Source organism: Vombatus ursinus, unplaced genomic scaffold, assembly GCF_900497805.2.
Source record: "Vombatus ursinus unplaced genomic scaffold, bare-nosed wombat genome assembly UNPS02013950.1, whole genome shotgun sequence".
NCBI classification, from domain to species: Eukaryota; Metazoa; Chordata; class Mammalia; order Diprotodontia; family Vombatidae; genus Vombatus; species Vombatus ursinus.
The window spans coordinates 3916109-3941495 of record NW_020953728.1 but is presented as its reverse complement, the minus strand read 5'-3'; the positions used below and the strand labels follow the sequence as shown (position 1 = coordinate 3941495).

Genomic DNA, 25387 nt, shown 5'->3' with positions numbered 1-25387 from the left:
AATTACATCATTTACAAAAGCTTCACTACCACACAACTGGGCCTGAAACATAGACTTTCTTATTTTGAAGGAAGGTAATTCTGATCCATAATTACCATCATTTCACAATAAGCTGCTAAAGATTTATGCTCCTCCACTTTTGTATCCTTTAATAATGAAAAAGAGCACTCATTCTCTTTGTCATGCCTTAGAGTGAGTGTTAATGTTATTCTTTAGGTTGTCTAAATGTTCTGTTTCAATAATAACATTTCTTTGCTGGTGATTAATATATGCCTTTATTTCTTTTTTTTTTTTATGCCTTTATTTCTAAAGCTGTTCTGAATATAGTTTGCTTCCCTTTCCAGTGGTTAATATTACCAACCTTTTCCTTCATTCAAAATTTAAATGCCTCCATTTTACATTAAGTACACCTTATGCATTTGTTTATATCTAACTGGTCAATTATTATTTTTAAAATTTAATTCTGTATTCTTGTCTTATCCTGTAAAACTGTAAAATATTTAATCATGAACTTCTTCGCAGTAAGTAGTCTTTCAATGCCCTTTCAGTCCTCATGGTGCTGACTAACCAAAATTATCATCATTGACAGCAATATTATCATAATTTGTATAACATGTTTTACTTTCCACGGTTTTTCCACATGTATATATTTATATATCTTTATATCTTTTATATAGTTCTGGAGGTAGATAGCACAAATGATTTGATCGTGATTTTCCAAAGAAACATAGATTTAGAGCTCGAAGGGATCTCAGAAGCCATTAGTCCAACCCTCTTATTTTATAGATGAGGAAACTTGAGTTCCGAGGAGCGCTTGCCAAAGGTCACATAGAAAGTAGGCATCAGAATTAAGCATAAGTATCCAGGTCCTCTGACTCCAGCACCAGTGTTTGTTCATACTGCTTCCCATAGAAGTATAACTTTCTTTTTAGCTATTAGATAACATGATTACTGACTTCTCCTAGTCAAAGCCTAAATGAGCCCTATAATTCTTGACATCAGCAGTAACATTATTTTGATAAGCAATACATAGTAATGGGGGGATGGAATAATTTGTTAATATTGACCATTAAAAATATGGATAAAGCTCACCTAAACTAACTTAAGACCATTATAATTGCCTTTGTAACATCCTTTGAATTAAAACTTTTTAATCATTTCTAGATATTGTTCTGTTCTTTTATCTAACATTATTTTCTCAGTACTCATTCTTTTTGATCTGTCTGCTCCATTTGGCCCTGTTAACTACTCTTGGATATTTTTTTTCCTCTGGGTGTTCATAACACTGTTTTCTTATAGTTTTCTTCCTTCATATTTAAATGCTATTTCTACATCTACTTTGCTATCTTATCATACAAGATAAAAAATGCAAGAGGTGAAAAAAAGCAATGAAATGAGAAGTAAAGAGAAAATGGGGGAATTTTAAAAAAAATTCATTGATTCTTTGTAGTTCTATATTGTTGCATCAAATCCTAAATTATCTTAACATGCTAAGCCTCATGTTTCATACATGTTAATTTTATGTTATGTACTTTTTTTTGCTTGATTTTTACCCTTAAGGATTTAACATAAAATACTGCTTCAGTTTTGATAGACAAATTGTGCTTGCCAAAAAATATAGGTAAATGATGTTGTTTCATATGAAATTTATCTGTAGAGTTGTTTCCTCTAATATTAAGGAATCTCTTAAAGATCACCAAATTTCTATGGTATGGTTTTCTTGTTTACATTAATGCATGTAATCCTTTTGCCTAAAATCTAAATTTTGTGAGACTATATTAAAAATTGTGATTAGTACTGTAGATTAATCTATTTAGAAACATACTTTTAGACCAAATCTATCCAGTTTTAAAATACATTTGATTTCTTCAGACCAGGCCTGGTCCCATTACCATATGCTCAAGATTTTTCTGTTTATATATCCTATACATGTCAATCAGTTATTAAACATTTATTAAGTGCCTGCTTTGTCCAGGCACTGTGCTAAGAGCTGAGGATACAAAAAGAGGCAAAAGATAGTCTCTGCTCACAAGGCGGGACAACATGTAAACATCATACAAAGCAAGCTATATACAGAATAAATAGGAAATAATTAACAGAAGGAAAGCACTGGAATTAAAAGGGGTTGGGATTTTAGTTGGAACTTAAAGGCAGCCAGGGAAGTCAGTAGGCGGAGTTGAAGAGAGAAAGAATTCCAGGCTTGGGAGACAGCCAGAGAAAATGCCTATAGCCAAGAGGTGGGTTGTCATATTCTTAGAATAGTCAGCAGATCAGTGTTGCAGGATCAAAGAATACATGTTGGAGGGTAAGGTATAAGAAGATTAGATAGGTAGGAGGGGCCTAGGTTTTGAAGGGCTTTGAATAACAAACACAGAGCATTTTGTATTTGATCCTTGAGTTGAGAGGATGGAAACCACTGGAGTTTATTGAGTGAGAGTGGGGTAGGTTTTGACATGGTCTCACCTGCACTTTAGGAAAATCACTTTGGTGGCTGAATAGAAGATGGATTGGAGTGAGGAGAGACTTGAGGCAGGTAGACCCACCTACAGGTTATTTCAGTAGTTCAGGCATGAGGTAATGAGGCCTGCCCTAGAGTAATAATCTGGTTTCATAGGAGAGAAGTGAGCATATTCAAAAGATATTCCAAGGGTAAAATCAACAGGCCTTTGCAGCTGACTAGATTTGGGAGGTGAAAGATAGTGAGGAATTGAGGATAACTCCAGGATTGCAAGCCTGAGTGCCTGGGAGGATAGTGTTGCTCTTTACAGTAACAAGAAGGAGTTTAGGGGAAAAGATGATAATTTGAGATGTCTGAAAGGTAGTTGGAGATTAAAGGTTGGAGGTCAGCAGAGAGGTTGGGGCAGAATAGGTAAATTTGAGAATCATCAGCATGGAGACAGTAATTTAATCCATGGAAGCTGATGAGATCATTAAGTTGTATAGAGACAAGAGGAGAGGGCCATGTACTCATATTTGCATACATACATACATACATATATACATATAAATGGTCATTTGAGAGAGCTTTCATTTTAAATTTTTTAATTTGAGGATTGATGATTTCCTCACTGATTTAATAAATGAATAATTACATGTATTACCAAGTTAATTGGCTCACAGGTACATTTATCTACTATTAAAGAAAGTAGTTCTTGGTCCTTGGCAAATGTGTGAGTGTATTTAGTTTTTTTCACCAAGAAGAGGGAGAATATTCAGTAGAAAAGCTTTGCAAATTGGTTGAACTCAACCAGAATTTTAAAGTAATCTCCAAAACAATTTTACCAACCCTTCTCCTGTTAAAGAATCTTATATTCTGTCTAAATAATCTATTTTAATCAGCTTCATGAAGAGATGCCCCCTCCCTTCTCTTTTAGCAAATCAGTTTATCTGTCATCCTGTTTACCATGCTTGAGAAGAAACCATTTGATTAAAATTAGGGATAAATGAAGTAACGTCCTCAAAGGGCGAAGGTGGTTAAGAGTAGGGGCATTTGCTTTCTTCCCTTTAGAAAATGATCATTTTTCACGTAACCAAAAATAGAGATGTATTTGGGACATTAACTTTTTATTTTTTCATTTTAAAATGTATTTTGATTAGATGATCTCTTAAGGTTATTCCTAGCCCTAACATTGTATAACTCTGTAAACAAAATGTACTTTTAAATTGTAGACCAAAAAACTGTGTATATGCAGCTTATATAGGGTGGTGGTAACAAAAGACTGTGTTAAAGGTAACATTTATCCAGGCAAATAAATTAAACCTAACATTCCTTTTTTCCTCCTTCCTACTTTTTGCTGTTAAGAGACAGACACTAAACCTCTGGCTTAGGCTCTCCTGCAAGCTATAGTTACAAAGAGTTGCATAGTCCTAGAGGATTGAGAAGTTAAGGGACTTGGCCCACAGTCACATAGTCAATAGGAACAAAGAACTGGAACCAAGGTCTTCCTGATTCTGAGGCCAGGTCTCTATTCATTACACCATCCTGCCATTTAGGCTGTTATTTTATAAAACTGTATTTTCTCGTGACTTGCCTCCTGAATTTTCATATGTAAGAGAATATTTATAATTGTGCAACTTAACTCTTTTTCATATGACTTTTCAGGTTATGTGGAGTTCCTTATTTTTTAAGTGTTAAATCTTCATATTGAATTTGAGAATTTAAATGAGTTTTTCTCTTTTTTATAGAAAAGAAAACGAAGAGAAAAAGAAGATGATGTTGTAAGTCTTAGCAGCCTGGACCTTAAGGTAATTGATTTTTTGGTTGTCTCTGCTAAAACAAAGCACTATATATATACAAATCCTGTCCAGACCTGTGACTTCAGTGTTATCAGGAATTCTCAGTGAAGAAACTCCTTAACCAAGACAGGTTAGCAATTGTTCTATAATTTATGGTCTTAGATAATTGTCTGAATATTTGAACATGTTCAAATAACATTTTATTAACATGTTTTAAGACACTAACTTGTAGTAATTGTCATATTACATTAGAATGTAAGAATGGTATCTAAGACTCCTCCTGAGTAATATAGGTTCCTTCTATGTCTTATTTTATAATTAGTAGCATCCTTTTTGAATATCACTATCTAAAACAAAAATGAAAGATAGCAAAGGAATATTGAGGTTTAAATGATAAAGTGACATTTGTATACATATAATATTTATTGAAAGCAAATCCAAAAACCCAATACCTAATGATGGAGAACATGTTTGATTGCAGTTTTTTAAATATATTCTCCAAAATTTGTGCATTTTAGAAATCAAAAACTTTTATAGAACTTGTTAAGACATATTGATTAGGAATTAAATATTTTTAGAAATATTATTTTGTGAGGAGGTTGAGCCAAGATTCGAGAAAAGGCAGGGACTCACCTGAGCTCTCCCCTAAATGCCTCCAAACAACTTTAAATAATACCTCAAAACAGATTCTGGAGCAGCAGAATTCACAAAAGGATGGGTTGGAACAATTTTCCAGCCCAAGACAACTTAGAAAGGCAACAGGAAAGGTCTGTTGCACTGGGTTGAGAGTGGAGTGAAGGCTGCCCCCACAAAACAGCAGTAGAATTTGGGGGCAGCAATCGGTGGCAGCAGTGGTGGTTTCTGAACCACTCAGGTTAGTAAGCTGGTCAGAAGGAGATTACAGAGGTCCCTTTAGTGGCACCAGGGGTAGGACTCTTTTGCATTACCTATACTTGGACCCTGGTCACAGGCCTAAGTGGCAGTCCCAGGGCGAGGAGAAGGACAAAAACACCAGAGCTTGGGGCTGCAGGGGAGCTGGGACCCTGATTGCAGTTCCAGTGTGGAAAGAATGCTTATGGTTGCTCACAGACTAGAGCACAGGCCAAGAGAGTAGTAAATACACGTCTTCCTAGATCATACCACCTTGGAAGAAGCAAAAACTTACAGGTCCCCAGAATTATCTCTGAAAACAGCTGCACAAAAAAATCTGAAGCTTGGGACAGTGACCCTTCCACTCCAGAAGTAGAGCGCTACTTTAGCATAGAGTAAAAAGTCAAGAAATAGACTGGAAAAATGAGCAAACAGCAGAAAAAGATCCTGACTATAGAAGGTTACTATGGCCATAGGGAAGATCAGAAGCCAAACTCAGAAGAAGACAACGGAGTAAAATCTAAAGCCTCATCTGCCATCTAAAGCCTCAAGGAAAAATATGAATTGGTCCCAGGCCATGGAAGAGCTCAAAAAGAATTTTAAAAGTCAATAAGTGAGATAGAGGACAAATGAGAATGAGGGAAGAAAATCTTGAAAAAAGAGTCAACAACTTGGTAAATTGAAGAAAATAACATCTTAAGAAACAGAATAGGCCAAATGGTAAAATCCAATGAGAAAAAGAATGCCTTGAAAAGCAGAACTGGCCAGATAGGAAAAGAAAAAAATTCACTGAAGAAAAGAACTACTTAAAAAGTAGAACTGGCCAGTTGGAAAAGGAGGTACAAAAGCTCACTGAAGAAAATTATTCCTTAAAAATTAGAATTGGGCAAGTGAAAGCTAATGATTACATGAGACAGCAGGAAACACTAAAACAAAATCAAAAGAATGAAAAAATAGAAGACAATGTGAAATATCTCATTGGAAAAACATTTGATCTGGAAAATAGATCCAGGAGAGATAATTTAAAAATTATTGGACTGCCTGAAAGCCACAATCAAAAAGAGAGCCTAGACATCATCTTTCAAGAAATTATCAAGGAAAATTGTCCTGATATTCTAGAACCAGAGGGTAAAACAGAAATTGAAAAAAATCTACTAATCACCTCCTGAAAAAGATCCCAAAATGAAAATTCCCAGGAATATTATAGCCAGATTCCAGAGCTCACAGGGCAATGAGAAAATACCTCAAGCAGCCATAAAGAAATAATTCAAATATTGTGGAGCCATAGTCAGTATCACACAAGTTAGCAGTTTCTACGTTAAAGGATCAGGGGGCTTTGGAATATGGTATTCCAGAGGGCAGAAGAGCTATGATCACAACCAAGAATCACCTACTCTGCAAAACTAAGTATAATTCTTCAGGGGAAAAAAATGGACATTCAGTGAAATAGAGGACTTTCAGATACAAGGCTCAAGAGCAGCATAAAAAGGTAAACAGGAAAGAGAAATCATAGGGATTCAATAAAGTTTACATTCCTACATGGGAAAATGACACTTGTAACTCCTAAGAACTTTGTTATTATTAGAGCAGTTAGAATAAACATAGACAGAGGGCACAGGTGTGAGTTGAATATGATGAAATGATTATCTAAAAAAATAAAATTAAGTGGTGAGAAAGGGAAATATACTGGGAGAAGGGGAAAGAGAGAGGTAGAATGGGGTAAATTATCTTACATAAAAGAGACCCAAGAGGAAGATGGGGGAGATTGGGAACAGGGAGCATGTGAACCTTACTCTCATAAGAATTGACTCAGAGAGAACAACACACACATAGAAGTATATCTTACCATACATGAAAGTAGGTAGGGAAGGGAATGAGGAGTGGCTGGTGGAGGGGATTGCTGATAGAAGGGAGGGCAGATTGAGGGAGGTAAAAGTTAGAAGTAAAACATTTTTGAGAATGGACAGGGTGAAAGGAGAGAGTAGGATAAACAGGGGAAATAGAATGAAGGGAAATACATAGTAATCATAACTGTGAAAAAAAATTTATAGCAAATTTCTCTGATAAAGGTCTCATATATCAAATATGTAAAGAATGAAGCCAAATTTATAGAAATGAGTCATTCTTTAATTGATAAATGGTCAAAGGATGTGAACAGTTTTCAAACAACTAATCATAGCTCTCAATAGTAATATGAAAAAATGTTCTAAATCACTATTGATTAGAGAAATGCAAATTAAAACAACTCTGAAGTACCATCCCATACCTATCAGATTGGCTAATGTGACAGAAAAGGAAAATGACAAATGTTGCAGGGAATGTGGGAAAATAGAGACACGCATACAGTTGGTTGAAGTCGTATTCAGCCATTCTGTAGAGCAATTTGGAACTATGCCCAAAGGGCTATAAAACCATGCATATCCTTTGACCAAGCAATACCAGTACTAGGTCTGTATCCCAAAGAGATTAAAAAAAAAAAGGTAAAGAGTCTGTATGTACAAACATATTTACGGCAGCTCTTTTAGTGGTAGCAAAGAATTTGAAGTTGAGGGGATGTCCATCATTTGGAAAATGGCTGAACAAGTTGTTGTATAAGATTGTAATGGAATACTGTTGTGCTATAAGAAACAATAAGCAGGATTCTCTCAGAAAAACCTGGAAAAACTTACACGAACTGATGAGAGTGAAATGAGCAGAATCAAGAGAACAGTATGTATACAGTAACAGAAATACTGCATGATGATCAACTGTGAAAGACTTAGTCATTCTCAGCAGTATGATCCAAGACAGTTCTGAAGGACTCATGAGGAATGATGCTATTCATCTTCAGAGATGGATTCTGAATGCAGATCAAAGCATAATTTTTCTTTACTTTCTTTATTTTTCTTGTGTGGTGTGTGTGTTTTCTTTCACAACATGACTAACATAGAAATATGTTTTGCATGACTGCTTCTGTATAACTTATATCAAATTGCCTTCCTTCTCATTGGGGGAGGGAGTGGCTGGGGAGACAGGGAGAGGGGATGAGAATTTGGAACTCAAAAATTTTAAGAAACAAGTATTTAAAATTGTTTTCACATGTAACTGGGGAAAAATAAAATATTAAGTTGTTTTTTAAAAGTATTTTGCTTTTATACCTTTCTGGGTTTGGATAAGTCTATCAAATCTGTTTTTCATTGTTATTGTAGGTATATAATATCATTTTAGACATATGATCTGGAAATTTTACAGCACTATTTTAGTTAAAAGAATAAACTTGCCATAGTAGAAAGAGTCAGTCTTCAGAGTCAAGAAAATTAGGATAAAAGACTTGCCTCTGACGCTGCTGACCATTATGATCCTAGACAAATCATTTAAACTTTCAGTGCCCTAATCAACTCAGACTGTAAGTTGCAGAGAAGACAGTGATCTGAATTAGTATGTCATTACAAAAATGGCTCCCATGTAAAAACTAATCTTTTCAGATTTGCCTAAATCTAATTGAGAATTTCTTCAAAATTGTTAATCTGTTGAGGGGGCGGAGTACAGTGATGAATTCTATTCAGTATGAGTGGTCATACTAATTTGTGGACTTGTTTGCGATATTTGTATTATTAAATTGGAAGAATTGGTATCCTCCCTCTTCTAGTGATGATTCGTCCTTTGACATATTTTATATTATTGTGGTTTTGCAGGTCATTAATCAGTTAAAATTTTGACATCAAATTTTCAGCTGAAACTAATATATAATTATTGAATTAATATAATGGAATGATTGTCTTTCTTAAACTAAGGCAATAATAATTGAACTAAAAATTACATATACAGAGTTATGGTTTCATTTTATTTGGAAATCAGAACAGAAAACAACCGAATTCACATTTGGGTATCCATGTTAGAGGTTACTCTTATGCCAGTATTCTCTTAGATGTTAGGACAGAATGAGACATTTTCAGTTCATTGAATAGTTAACAGAAGTATATTTAACACAGAAAAAATATGTAACAGGAGAATAAACATTTATTAAGTGCCTACTATGTGCTAGTCATTGTAGTAAGCACTTTACAGATAATATCTCATTTGATAAATGATCCCTGATCAAAAAGGATATATTGGCATTCAGCTTCTCTAGATGTGGTCCTTTTCATCTCCATATGGAAACTTGCCTGGTGCTCAAGGGAGGATGTGGTAAATAGAATGGTATTCATAAATCCACCCTGAGTCTGAGGTGCCCTGACTGTCTGTGGCCGGGATTTTTTGTGCCTCTGGGTGTTTTAGGTAAGCCTGGGCTACTTAGGTCCTGGGGGCAGCTTCATCTCTTTTTAGGAAAAGCTAATCCGTAAGGTTTAGGGAAGAAAGAGGGACCTGGGCCTCCCCATGTTGTAGGTGGGGGAAAAGAAAATGATTCAGAGAAACACTGGTAAATATTAGTTCTATCACAGTGCAATTCTTTCTTTTCTTTTCTTTTCTTTTTTTTAATAAAAAACAAAAGAATATCTTCAAAAATGCTGTTTATATCTGACAGAAATATGGTTATATTTATTACCCTACTTGTAGCATTTAATTTCTATTACTATTCATCCTGTTATGTGCTTGACACATAACAGTAAGTATAGTATATAACATATATACCATATAACATATACGATATAGCATATAACATATATTATATAGTATATAACAGTATAGTAAGTACTAAAGAAACGCTTTTTTTTTTTTTTTAAGTGAGGCAATCGGGGATAAGTGATTTGCCCAAGGTCACACAGCTAGTACACATCAAGTGTTTGGTCTGAGGCCGGATTTGAACTCAGGTCCCCCTGACTTCAGGGCCAGTGCTGTATCCACTGCGCCACCTAGGTGCCCCTTAAAGAAACGCTTCTTGACTTGACATGTTGATATATGATACTTTATCCAAATGTTCTCTAACTTGTTGGCTCCCATATGGTTCATGAATTTTCTTATATGACTAGATCTTCTTAATATAGAATATTAGTACTTTCCAACCTTTACTCTATCCTGTGCCTTTCAAATAAATTATATCTTCCTAGTACCATTTATTCCAATCATGTTATATCATATCACATCAGAATGATAAATCTGTGAGGTCAAATTTGCCCCCTTGTGTTTGCATCTCTAGTTCACTTTGCTTCTTACTCATATTTTGCATATGAATTTAAAGTGTTAATAGACAGGTGAAAAAAATTTTTGTCTTGGAGAATAAAATGGTCAAAATTTTTGTCAGTCAACAATATTTATTGAACTTCTTTAGGTAAATGCCAATATAGGACAGTATAATAGGGTTTTGTCCCAATTCTTTAAAAGCCAACTGTAAAGAAAAAAAAACCAACTGTAGTGGCAACAACTGAAGAACAATTTAACAGAAAAAATATATAAATAAGTACTAATAAATGTGCAACAGAGTGTTTAAGAGTAAAATAAACAGTTATAAAGAAGGGACAAATCATGGAAACTTTTCTGGGAGGTGTTTCTGAGTTGGGTATTTAAAAGTAAGTAACCTAGACTGACAGTGCAAAGCAAAGAACATGTGGTAGTTCAGACAGAGGTACTAGCACATACAGAAGCATAGTTGTGTACAGGGAAGAACAAACAAAATAGTCTCATTAAATTCCATGGGTTTAATTATATGTCTATAATTATAATCTATACAAGTAATTCCAGATCCATATATACAGCCCCTAGTCTGTCTCACATCATCAGTTCTTATTCAGTATTTCAAACTGGAGAAATCTTAAATCTCAACATGTCTAAAACTGAGTTCATTATCTTTCTCCCTGAATCTTGCCCTCTTCCAAACTTCCCTTTTTTTATCAAAGGCACCCTCATCCTTCTAGTCTCCCTGGTTCATAATCTCGGCAATATTCTGGATTCTTCATTCTTCCTCACCTCAGGCATCCAATCACTTGCCAAATCTTACTGTTTCTACCCTCACATCTCTCACATCTGATAACTTTTCTCCACTGGTACAACTGCTGCCTTAGTTCCAGCTCTCATCGCCTCTCGCTTACATTTTTGCAACAGCCTGCCTCACTCGTTTCCCTGCTTCAAGTCTCTGTCATTCCCTGTGGCTCTGTCACATAGTCCCAATTTAGGAAGTAAGGCTGTAAAAAGGAATACATAAGATACTGATAATTAAAAAATAAATTATAAATTCATGGATTCCTAAGGTACAAATCCAGATGAAGAGAATGAGTCCACAACATCTATAAGGGAAGTCTCAAACAAAAACACAACTTGATTTCAAGGTCAACTAGAATTTCTACAAGAGTTGAAGTGAGAATTTTTAAAATGTTATTAATTAAATATGAAAGCTTTAGAGAAGTGAGCACCAAACTCAAATAGAAATGGATCCTTATTGCTGCATATAGACTTAGAAATCCACAAATTAACATTATATTTCTTATATTATATTTTTATTTTGTTAAACATTTTACAATTATATTTTAATCCGGTTTGGGCCTCACTCGAGGGCTTGCCTATTCAGCTGTAGAAGAAAGAATGGGAAAAGAAATGGGAGATCTAGAAGACATAAAGGAAAAATTCTGAACACACAAAGAAATTCTTCAGGTGAGGAAGAAAAGAGAGAATTTTCCAAGGGTAATGATATATATGCACACAGCACATCAAGTAGTTTACTTTTTTTTTTTTTACATCACATGCAGAAGATGGAAGGTAACAAGGATGAATACAAAAGGGTGGCAGAGTCTGGCAAAATAGCATCAGAACTGCTAAAGTTTGAAATAAGCTATGGCTGGCAGGGAAAACTAATGATAGAAAAATGGGTGTTTTTTAGCTATATGGTGTATCCCAAAAGTCTTAGTTCAGCTTTAAGCTTTCATAAGGATAGGACTACTAATCAGGGATGATATAACAGACAGTAGAAAAAAGGCATAGCTGTTTAACTCCTATTTTGCTTCTGATTTATCTGCTAGGAAGAATGATGTTTGGACTAGAAAAGGTGGTATATAAATGACATTTATGTAGCACTTTAATGTTTGCAAAGCATGTTAAATACATTGTTTCATTTGAATCTCATGACAACCTTGTTGAGATATCACATGTATTATCCCCATTTTATAGATGAGAAAACTGAGGCTCTGAGAGATTAAGGTGACTTTCCAGTGGTCACAGAGCTAATAGATATCAGAAATAATATTTGAACCTAGATCTTCTTGTCTCCAAGTCTAGCAGTCTATCCTCTGTGCCATTCTAGAGAGATAATAAGAAAGTAGTCTTTGATTAGTTACATCTTAGAGTATTGAAAGAGGAGTTAGATATCTTTGCTGACACACTGTCAGTGATCTCTGACAAATAAAAGTGTAGCAGGAGGAATACTATAGAAGAGCATATGTTATCTTCCCTTTTTGAAAAATCAGGACATTATGATCTGTAAATAGTAGGCAAGCAAGTTTGACTTTTATTCCTGACAAAATTTTAGGTTTGGAATGAATTTAATGTCTAGACCCAAAGAGTAGTTATTAATGGTCTGGTGTCAAATTGGAAGGAGATCTCTAGTTAAGAGGGCACCAGGAATCTATGCTTAATGTTTTTATTAATAACATGCATAAATGCATAGATGACATCTTCAGTATGCAGATAAGACAAAGATAGGAGGAATAGCCAACAGACTAGAGAAGAGAGTCAGGATTGAAAAAGACCTTGACAAGCTAGATCACTAGACTGATAAGTAAGATGTAACTTAATAATAACTCTTAAATTAATTTCACAAGTAAAAGATAAATGGGGTGGGGCCACTCAGTAGTTCATCTTGAAAAAGTTTGCTCAGTGTGAGTCAGCAATGTAATGTGGTGGTCTGAAAGGCTATTTCAGTCTTAGGCTACATTTAGAAAGCAATGTGTACTCTGCCCTGGTCAGATTGCATCTGAAATACTGTATTCTCTTTTGGATATCACAGTTTTGAAGGGTCATTGTTGAGCTAGAGATCATTAGAGAAATGCATCTGGGTTAATGAAGTGCCTTTAACATGTACTTAGTTCATAACATATGATTATTTGCTAAAAGAACTAGGGATATTTAACCTGAAGAAGAGATTTCATGAGTGACATGTTAGCTCTTCTCAGATATTTGAAAGGATTACCATATGGTTGCGTATTAACCACTGATTTAGGCAAAGCATCCACATTGAACCTCAGTTTTCTCATTTGTAAAATGAGGATAACTGGACAGGAAGAAAGTAGGCAGGGAGAGAGAGAGTCAGTGTGTGTGTGTGTGTGTGTGTGTGTGTGTGTGTTTGTGTTTGTAAGTAATACATGGTAAACTAAAGTGGAGTACTAATAGCAAGGGACTGGGTTAAGAAGAGGTAATGCTAAAAGTGGGTGTGCATCCTGGGATGCATAGAAAGTGGCTTACACAAATACATTTAGAAATGAGATAAAGTATCAGGTTTGGGGAACAGCTAGTAGTCCATTTTGGATGGTTCCTAGAGTGAATGAAGGGTACTTGTGTTCTTACTCTGGAAAGTTGAAGTTGGAAGTGGCTGAGAGTTTATACTCTAGATCTGAGTCAGTAAGTACCTGGAGATCAAGTATCCAGAGACCACATCGTAGCTCAGTAGCTACATGCTAAGAAGAGACAATTCCTAAACATATCCACATGTGAAATTCAGGCTTTGTGTCACGCAGAGTCCATACTCAGATAGTTGTGTATTTTGTGAAGTGCAAAACACTTGTATAAATGTAAACTATTATTCCTTTACTGCTTCATGGATCTGTGATTTCATTGATGTGAGTCCATGTGCAAAGATTAGATTCCCATATCTATATGATTTAGTGAATGGTCTTAGATAGTTGTTATGATCAAAAATTCATCTATCTGTAACCAACCTTATGATGAGCCTCTTATAATTTAATTAGGCTAGTTAGGGCAAGCCAACAAATGTTTATTAAGTTCTTGCTGTGTTCCAGGCCCTGTTTTAGAGATACAAACAAAACCTAAAACATGATCCCCTACCGCAAAGGAGCTTCTGCTCTAATAGGGAAGATACCATGCAAACAACTATGTAATATAAAATGTTTAGAGGATTACTTGGAAGTAATCTCAGAGGAGAGGCACAAGCAGTTGGAATTAGGGGTGGGGATGGGAGTCTTCTTGCAAAAGGTAGAATTTGATCTGAGTCTTGAAGGAAGACAGGAGACAGAAATGAAGAGGGAGTTCATCTCCGTTATAGAGGGTAGCAAGTGAAAAGGCACAAAGTTGGGAAATGAGGAAAAGTATGAAGGGGCCAAGTTGCAAAGCTCTTTAAAAGACAAATAAGATTTTATATTTGATCTTGTTGGTAATAGATAGAGCCATAGTTAGACCTGCACTTGAGAAAAATCACTTTGGCATCAGAGTGAAAGGTGGACTGGAGTGAGGAGAGATTTGTAGCAATCAGATAGAGCTACCAGGAAGCTATTGCAATAGTCTAGATATGAGGTGATGAGGGTAGCCTGAGGCAATATCAAAGGAGAGGAGAAGGTATATTTTAAGAGATGTTTGTTGTTCTGTCATTTTCAGTCGTGTCTGACTCCTTGAGACCCTATTTGGGGTTTTCTTGACAGAGCTATTGAAGTGGTTTGTCGTTTCCTTCTCCAGCTCATTTTACAGATGAGGAAACTGAGGCAAACAGGATTAAGTGATTTGCCTAGGGTCACAAAGCTAATAAGTGTCTGAGGCCAGAGTTCAACTCTGGATGACAAGCCTTCCTGACCTCCAGGCACTCTAGTCATTACACTACCTAGCTGCCTGCTTAAGAGATGTTACCACGGTGAAATTGACAGACCTTGGCAAAAGATTGAATGAGGGTGGGGGTTAGAGGGTGGGAGGTGGAGGTGAGAAAGAGTAAGGAGTGGAGGATGATGCCTAAGTGAGGAACCTGGGAGATTGGGGAGTATGGTGGTGTCCTCAACAGTATTAGGGAGCTTTGGAAGGAGGGAGGGTTGGGGGATGATAAGTTTGGACTTATTGGACATTTTGAGACATGCATTAACTGATGCAGAGTGAAGTAGGTAGAACCAAGAAAACAATATATAGGTAAATAGAAAGAACAACAATCATAAAACAATCAAAAGTGAATGTTGCAAAATTACAAGAAACAAACATGGCCCCAAAGAAGAGGTGTAATAAGACATCCTTCATCCTACTCCTTTGCAAAGGTGGGAATTCAATGAGTGTGGAACACTGTATTTATTTTCAGACTTTTGTGGTATATTCATTAGTTTTGTAGATTTTTTTTCTTTTTTCTCTTCCTCTTTTTCTTTAAAAACTATCTGTTATATGGGATGAGTCTAGGAGGGTTGGAAAGGAAGGGATATTGAGATAAGCTTTATTAATGCCTGAACAAAAAATCAATTTAAAAGTACTTATTCTTTGCAAACATGGAGTGGTAATGACTGAAAGGAAGCAAGCAGGTTTGATGGTAGTAAAATATGAATGCTGGTTCTTTGAGTACTCACTGGGAAGACCACGATGGCCGTGGGAATTAAGGCTTTAATCACACTTAAATAAGACCCATCGGCTACAGGGGCAAACGGCACAGAAGGTACAGAGACAGGCAGTGAAAGGGTTTCAGAGGTAGACCACATGGAGGCTGGGAAGGGGTGGTGGAGGAAGACAGAAAGCCTAGGGAAGAGGGGAGGAAAGGCACAAAGAATAACTCACATAACAATATATTAGAGTTAGGAGCATTCAGCATCATGGACTGAGATGGAGATGGAAGAGGGCTGGGAGAGAGAGGGCGGAGTTCGAGTTCTTGTTTTTATAGGTTTTTCTTTTGGGGGAGGGGGACACAAACTCATTTGTGCCACCTTGGTGTTATTCCATTAACATATTTACATCATCCCAAAATTATCAGTAGCATGCTGATCTTATTGCAAGTTGTATGGAACTTATCTGAGATTTACATACCATAAGACGAAAAGGCCCTGACAGTGAAGCCTGTCCCAATTTCCCCAATTTAGCACATAATACCAGCATGTGAGTTTTGGTTAATTTTTAATAGTTTGCAAATTTCATAATTTGCACAGTCTGTGTGTGACTTGTAGGCTACCCTATTCACTTCCTGCTATTGTTATTTTATAGAAGTTACTTATAAACTTACTTATTGTACTGAGGAGGGAGGGAAGGGAACAGTGGTCAGGGGGCCCAGAACAAGATACAATTTTAACATACTAGGTCAAATCGTAGTAGAAAATATCTGTTGGTATCAGCAAAGAAAAAATATGAGAGTAAGTGAAGTCTCTGTGATTTTGTTTGCATGAGGAACTCTTTCTGTGGGATTTCCTACTTGTAAGGTCATAGTTTTAGAACTGGAAGGGACCTTAGAGGCCATGGAGTCTAGTCCATACCATTTTACAGATTAGGAAACTGAAGTACAGAACAGTTAAGTCCCTGTACCCAGGGACAAGATATTCCTAACTGTAAACTCAGCACTCTGTCCTCTGGAAAAAAGGAAAGGAAGGGAGGGAGGGAATTAAAAGCTGAGGATAGAAATAGAAATATGAATAGCATCTAGGTGGGATGGAGTGCCTGGCCTGGAGCCCAGAAGATTCACCTTCCTAACTTCAAATCTGGCCTCAGGCACTTACTAGCTCTGTGTCCCTGACCAAGTCACTTAACCCTGTTTGCCTCAGTTTCCTCATCTGTAAAATGAGCTGGAAAAGGAAATGGCAAACCACTCCAGTATCTCTGCCAAGAAAATCCCAAGTTGGGTCATGAAGAGTCACACACAAATGAAATAACTCAACATCATAATAAATAATTCAGCTCCAGGTCACGTGGAAAGGCCCTAGCTATCCTGGATGGGTTCTTCCTCCGTCTCTCTAAAAGATGAAGAAGAGAGGCAAAACAGGGAAGGGCCCCTTCAGTGATGGAAGAAAAATACTTTTTTCAGTTGCGTCCAACTCTTTTGTGACTCCATTTGGGATTTTCTTGGCAAAGGTACTGGAGTGATTTGCCATTTCCTTCTCCAGTTCATTTTACAGATGAAACTAAAAGCCAGTAAGGTTAAGTGACTTGCCCAGCTGTTAAGTGTCTGAGGCTGGATTTTAACTTGGTCTTGCTGACTCCAGTCCAGGCACTCTATCCACTGCACCACCTAGCTACTAGAATTGTTTAAAAGCCACAAAGTTGAAAAGTTTCCAGTTTTCAATTTTAACAATAATAACATAAATACTATATTGAATAAGTATTATATTGAAATAGCATGTAAAAAATACTTGACTGTTTTGAGTAAACAATGAAACATGACCTGTTTATTATTATGTATTATTTAGAAATCCTGTAACAAGAAATTAAAAATTCATTTTATTTTATTATATTTTAATATTCCTCCTAAGTGGCTATTTTATCTTATAAATCATCACTGAACTGTGTCATTTCATTTTTGGTTTTTTTTTTCCTTAGCTAAAGTTTTATTATACTCAGTTGTAAATCCACCTGTACTATTTTATTAGGTTTTAAATGATTCATTTTGAAAAGAAGGCAATGTTTGTCTTTCTTAAGGTGTGTCCTTGTTAGCAGCCCTTGCCATTGTTATCTAACAAAAGGAACTGTTTACCTTCAGGAAGTAAAATGATACTATGTTGAGAAATATTGAGTCTGGTGTTTCTTGACCGAAGTTCTTCAACCCTGATTGTCAGTTATTAACCTCGATTTCTTTTTTTTTTTTAAACCTGGATTTCTTACAAAATAAGCTCTTAATACTTAGGAAACAAATGTTAAAAGATAATGTTTTGTGTTACCACTTTCTTTAAATTTTATTTTTAATTTATGGAATAAAACAAGTACTTCCATGACATAGTACAATCAAAAAAGATGATTGCACACTAAACTACAAATCTACCATGCACAACCTGCTATTCCTTTCAACTATACAGCAAAATGATCATGTAAATTTCTTTTTTTCTTCCCTCCTCCCCAGATGACCATCATTAGACCCAAATAGGTATATACGTGTGTGTGTGTGTGTGTGTGTGTGTGTGTGTGTGTAAAATTATTCTATACTTCTACTTATCAGTTGTTTCTCTGGATGTAAATAGCAGATTTCTTTGTATGTCTTTTATAGTGAACTTGGGTATTTACAATATTCAAAATAACTCATTTACTCAGAGTTGTTCTTAAAACAGTATTATTGTTAACTGTATACAATGTTCCCTTGGTTCTGTTCATTTCACTCTTCGTTATGTTGTGCAAGTCCTTCCACGTTTCTCTAAAATCATCATGCTCATCATTTCTAATAGCACAGTAGTATTCCATCACAATCATATAGCACAACTTGTTCAGCCATTCCCCAACTGATGGGCATCCAGTTTTTTGCCACCACAAAGAGAGCTACTATAAACATTTTAGAACATATAGGTTCTTTTCCTTTTTCCCTAATTATCTTCAGAAACGGACCATGGTAGTTTAATAACTCTTTAGGCATAATTCCAGATTGCTCTCCAAAATGGTTGGGTCATTTTACAAATCCACCAACAATGAATTAGTGTCCCAATTTTTCTACATCCTCTCCAAAGTTTGTCACTTTCCCTTTCTATCATTTTAGACGGTCCAGTAGGTATAAAATGATATTTCAAGGTTATTTTAATTTGCATTTCTCTAATCAGTAATGATTTAGAACATTTTTTGATATGACCATAAATTATTTTGATTTCTTCATCAGAAGATTACCTGTTTATATCCTTTGACCATTTATCAATTGGGGAATGACTTGTATTCTTATAGATTTTACAAAGTTCTTTATATATTTTAGATATGAGACCTTTATCTGATAAACTGTGTATAAATTATTTCCCCTAATTTTCTGCTATCCTTCTGATCTTGGTTACATTTGTTTCATTTGCACAAAAACTTTTTAATTTCATGTAATCAAAATTATCCGTTTTACACCTAACTTTGCTCTCTATCTCTTGTTTATTCACAAATTTTTTGCCTATCCATAAGTCTGATAAGTAATATGTTCTGTGTTCTTCTAATTTTCATGTAAAATCTCTCTTTATATCTAGGTCATATATCAATTTTGGCCATATCTTGGTAAATGGTGTAAGATATTGGTCTATGCCCAGTTATTTTTTCTGTTTTCTTTCTCAGCCTCTTTTCACCCTGTCCTTATTACCTTATCTTCTCCCCTTACCCTCATATTCTTTATTTTACCCACCCCTCTAAAAGTCCTTTCCTTATCTATTATTATCTTTATCTATTCACCTCATCCTCCTAATCTTAATCTGTATACCCTTCTAAAAGTCTCTCCCCCACCATATCCCCCTTTTCTCACCTCTCTAGAAGTTCAGAAGACTTCTGAACCTCTTCAGAAGTTTATGTTGTTTCCTCTTCAACCCAGATGAGAGTAAGGTTCCAATATAACCAGCCCTCCACCCCCACCTTCTTCTTCTGTATTAGTTCTTCCTTTCATTCTCTGTTTTCATGAAATAATTTCTCCTTTTAATTTTTTCCTACCCAATTTTGTTTTTTAGAATTACCTATCATACACAACTCAGCCCCAACCTTTCTTTTAAACTACCTTAGTAATGATGTTTTAAGAATACTATTACTAATAATAACTAATATTAATAACATTTTCATATATCATAAGTAAACAGTTTTACCTTAATCAGTGCCTTATAATTAGTCTTTAATGATTTCCTTATATTCTGGATCTTTTATATCAACTTTTCCATTGAGTTCTGGTTTTTTGTTACAAATACCTGAAAGTCTTTCAGTTCATAAAATGTCCTTTTTTTTTTTTTCATTTAGGATTATACTTAACTTTACTGGATAAGATATTCATGGATGCAACCCCAGCTCTTTTGCTCTTTGAAATATAGTAGTTAAGAAAATGAATCACATCTTTTTTTTTTTTTTTTAAAGCTAAGTAGTATGTTTAAAGTATCCCTGTTCACAAATCAGTGTACCTAGAATAAGAATGGAAGCAGGGGTGGGAGTGAGGCCAGGAATGTCTTGATATTAACTATTCCTGTTAAGTGTCTGATATCCAAGCTATGTATGAAATAGAATTTACAAGACCAAGGACTTGTCCCCAATGGATAAGTGATCAAAGAATGTGAAACACTTCTCAAAAGAAAACTTACCAACTACTAACAACCAAATGAAAGATTGTTCCACATCACTAATAATAAGAAATGAAAATCAAAACAACCTTGAAATTTCATTTCACATGCAAGCAAATAGATTGACAAAAAGATAGACAAATGATAGAAACAGGTAATGTTGGAGGGGCTGCAGAAAAGTAGACCTTGTTGGAGCTGTAAATGGAGCTTTCCATTCTCAAAAGCAATTTGGCATTATCCTTTTTTTTTTTCCTCAGTGTAACTAAAATGTTCAAACTCTTTAACTGAGAAATCCCACTTTTATGCTAGGCATAAGCCCTCATGAGGTTAAAAAACAAAAACAAATGTCCCAAAATATTCATAGCACCACATGGAAACAAATGCACAGTGATTAGAGAATGAATAAATTAATTGTATTTCATTAATGTTTTATAGTATCACTACATTGTAAGAAATGTTGAATTTGAAGTCTGAGAAGCATAGGAATACTTAGATGAACTGGTACAGAATGAACTAAGACAAAATAGTAAAACAATGTTCACAATGACTATTATATTGTCATTGGAAAGAACACAACAAAAAATGAAACTTAAATCTGTATAATTTTAATGAGAAAGTTTGGCCCAGGGGAAGAGATGAATACCTTCCTCTCCTTTTTGGTGGATTATGGGTGTGAAACATTTCCTGTATTATCAAGACTCCATATACCCACCCCCTTCTTCATCAGGGATGGCTTTCTGTGTATGAAAAACAAGGGAGAAGGATTGTATTTAGTAATGAAGATGATGGGAAAACAAAAGATGTCAGTAATAAATTAAAATGTATAGTCTGTTTCATTGTTTTAAGGCAAATCAGTTTTTTAGATATGCCCCAATTCTAATTGGATTATCATTTCCTTTTATAATAAAATAAAAACAAAGTTAATAAGCAAATGAGATTAGTTGGTCAAGACTATTTTTAGATTTCTCTATGTAGGAAGAGTAAGAGATGACTTATTGATTAATGGAAAAATTAATGGAGCTCTGATTAATGGAAAAACCAGTAAAGTTTCTAGAAAAGAGATAAGTGAAACATACCCACATGGCAGAGAAATGGGGGAAACTACCAGGACAGAAAATATATAAAACCCTTTCTAGACATGGTCGCTGTGGGATGGGTGTGTGTGTGTGTGTGTGTGTATTTTCTTGGTCACAAGGGAGGATTAAATGGTAGGATAATGGGGAAGGATGGAGAAAGGAATGTCCATGGAGGAAGTAACTTGGAGGGTATTGTTTCAATTTGCTGACTAAAATAGAGGTTTCATATGAAACTTTTAATCTGAGTTAGTTGCTTTTAATCAATTTTTTATTAAGCACCTACCATATGCCAAGCACTGTGTTGGCCACTGGAAAAACAAGAACAAAGAAATAACTCATACTTGTGAGGAGTTTACATTTTAATAGACAAATATCTTTAAATATTATATGTATGTATGTATATGTAACAAGCATGAAGTTACTACAAATAATATACATTGTAGTTCAAGGTAGTTTGTGAGGGAGAACACTAGCGTTTGGGATGGGAAAAGCTTTGTGCAGAAGATGATGCTTACACTACATCTTAAAGAAAGAGAGGGATTCTTTGAGGCAGAGAAAAGGAAGGAGCATATTCTAGGCCTGAGAGGAGTTTACATTTTGTCCTATAAGCAATAGGAAGCCACTGGAGTTGGTTGAGTAGGGGAGTGACATGGTCAGACTTGTGCTTAAGGAAAATTGGACTGATGTGATGACACACAAGACAGGGAGACCAAGGAGATGATTCATGATTGACAAGGATAAATAGTGCTGTCTAAGATGCTGTTTGTACAGGCATAAAATATATCTCAATATTCTTTTTTCCTTTTTTAAAATAGCATTTTATTTTTTTCCAATTACATATAAAGATAATTTTTAACATATCAGTCATATTGTGAAAGAAGAAACAGACCAAAAGAAAAGAACCACAAAAAATAAAAAGTGAAAATAATATGCTTCGATCTGCATTCAGACTCTATGAATTCTTTCTCTGGATGAGGATAGAATTTTCCATCATGAGTTTTTTGGAATGGTCTTGAATTATTATGTTGCTAAGATGAGCTAAGTCAATCATAGCTGATCATCACACAGTGTTGCTATTCCTGTGTACAGTGTTCTTGTTCTGCTCATTTCACTTTGCTTCAATTTATGTAAGTCTTTTTTCCAAATTCCTCCTGCTTGTCATTTCTTATAGCACAATAATATTCCATTACACTCATATGCCACAACTTGTTCAGCCATCCCCCAATTAATGGGCATCCCCTCCATTTCCAATTCTTTACCAACACGAGAAGAGTTGCTATAAATATTTTTGGACATGTAGGTTCTTTTCCCTTTTTATAATTCCTTTGGGATACAGACTAGTAGGGGTATTGCTGGATCAAAGGGTAAGACACAGTTTGCTTAGTGTCTGAATTTTCCCACATCCTCTGCAACATTTATCATTTTCCTTTTCTGTCATAGTAGCCAATCTGATAGGTGTGAGTTGGTGTGTCAGAGTTGTTTTAATTTGCATTTCTCTAATCAGTAGTGATTTAGAGCATTTTTTCATATGACTATGGATAACTAATTTCTTCATCTAAAAACTGTTCATGTCCTTTGACCATTTATCAATTGGAGAATAAACTGTATTCTTATAAATTTGATTCAATTCTTTATATATTTAAGAAATGAGGCCTTTATCAGAGACATTTGCTGTAAAAATTGTTTCCCAGTTTTCTGCTTTCTTTCTAATTTTGGTTGCATTGGTTTTGTTTGTGCAAAATCTTTTCAACTTAATGTAATCAAAATTATCCATTTTGCACTCCATAATGTTCTCTGTCTCTTGTTTGGTCATAAATTCTTCCCTTCTCCATTGATCTGACAGGTAAACTATTCCTTGCTCTCCTAATTTGCTTGTGGTATCACTGTTTATGTCTAAACCATGTATCCATTTTGACCTTATCTTGGTATATGGGTTAAAATGTTAGTCTATACCCAGTTTCTGTGATACTCTTTTACAGTTTTCCCAGGAGTTTTTGTCAAATAGTGAGTTCTTATCCCAGAAGCTGGGGTTTTGTGTTTATCAAACCCTAGATTATTATGATCATTTACTACTGTGTCTTGTGTATCTACTCTATTCCACTGATTCAACACAGTTTCTTAGCCAGCACCATATAGTTTTGACAATTACTACTTAATAACACAGTTTTAGATCTGTTATGGCTAGATACCCTTCCTTTGCATTTTTTTATTTTTACTAATTCCTTTATATTCTTTACCTTTTGTTCTTCCAGATGAATGTTATTTTTCTAGATCTGTAAAATATTTTTGGTAGTTTGATATGGCACTGAATAAGTAAATTTAGGCAGAATTGTCATTTTTATTATATTGGCTCAGTCTCCCCATGAGCAATTGATATTTTTCCATTTGTTTAGATCTGATTTTATTTGTGTGAAAGTGTTTTGTAATTGTGTTCATATAGTTTCTGGGTTTGTCTTAGCAGGTAGATTCTCAAGTATTTTAGATTGTCTACAGTTATTTTAAATGGAATTTCTCTTTCTATCTCTTGCTACAGGGCTTTGTTGGTAATATATAGAAATGCTGATGATTTATGTGAGTTTTTTTATATTCTGTAACGTTGCTGAAGTTGTTAATTATTTCAGCTAATTTTTCAGTTGATTCTTAGGATTCTGTAAGTATACTATTATATCATTTGTAAAGAGTGACAGTTTTGTTTCCTTGTTGCCTATTCTAATTCCTTCTATTTCTTTTTCTTCTCTTGAATAATAGTGGTGATGATGGGCTTCCTTGCTTCACCCTTGATCTTATTGGGAAGGCTTCTAACTTTTCCCCATTACAGATAGTGCTTGCTGATGATTTTAGATAGATTTTAAGGAAAGCTCCATTATTCCTATGTTCTGTAGTGTTTTTAATAGGAATGAGGGCTATATTTTGTCAAATGCTTTTTCTGCATTTATTGAGATAATCATGTGATTTCTGTTAGTTTTGTTATTGATATGGTCAACTATGCTGATAGTTTTCCTAATATTGAACCAGACTTATATTTCTGGTATAAATCTCACCTAGTCATAGTGTGTGATCCTGGTGAGATATTGCTGTAATCTCTTTACTAGTATTTTATTAAAATTTTTTTGCATCAAAAAAATTTTTTTTTTATTTGAATCAATATTCATTAAGGAAATTGGTCTCTAGTTTTCTTTCTCTGTTTTGGTTCTTCCTGGTTTAGGTATCAGTACCATATTTGTGTCATAAAAGGAATTTGGTAGAACTCCACCTATTTTCCCAAATAGTTTATATAGTATAGGAATTAATTGTTCTTTAAATGTTTGATAGAATTCACTTGTAAATCCATCTGGCCCTGGAGATTTTTTCTTAGGGAGTTCATTGATGACTTGTTCAAATTTTTTTTTTTTTAAACTGAAGTGGGGTTATTTAAGTATTCTATTTCTTCTGTTAATCTGGGCAATTTATATTTCTATAAATAATTGTCTATTTCACTTATATTATCAGATTTATTGGCATACAGTTGGGCAAAATAGCTCCTAATGATTGCTTTAATTTCCTCTTCATTGGTGCTGAAGTCATCCTTTTCATTTTTGTTACTGGTAATTTGTTTTTTTTCTTTCTTTTTTAATCAAATTAACCAATTGTTTGTCTATTTAATTTTTTTCATAAAACCAACTTTAAGTTTTAATTCAATGGTTTAGTTCAATGGTTTTCTTTAAATTTTATTAATCTCTTTCTTTGATTTTCAGGATTTCCAGTTTGGTGCTTAATTGGGGATTTTAATTTTTTTCCCTAGCTTTTTTAGTTTATGCCCAATTCATTGATCTGGTCTTTCTCTATTTTATTGATGCAAATATCTAGAGATATAAATTTTCCCCTAAGTATTGCTTTGACTGTATCCCATAAAATTTTGGTATGTTGTATCATTATTATTCTCTTTATTAAGACATTGTATTCTCATTTCTGCTCGAGCCTTTTACCTTTACTCTTTGTGTATCTCTATTTCAGATGTTTCTTATAAACAACATAGGATTTTGATTTTTAATCCACTCTGCTATCCATTTCCATTTTATGGGAGTATTCATCCCATTCACATTCATAGTTATGATTACTACCTGTGTATTTCCCTCCATTCTATTTTGTCCCTGTTTATACTTT

General features: G+C 34.7%; 1 protein-coding gene across 1 annotated transcript in view; it reads left to right on the top strand.

Moving 5' to 3' along the window:
- Window positions 1–25387, top strand: part of NET1 (neuroepithelial cell transforming 1) — a 99799-nt gene that overhangs the window by 40585 nt on the left and 33827 nt on the right. The window contains exon 3 of the mRNA XM_027858960.1: window positions 4186–4245. Coding sequence (XP_027714761.1) covers window positions 4186–4245 — 60 coding nt within the window. The remainder of the gene's footprint in view (window positions 1–4185; window positions 4246–25387) is intronic.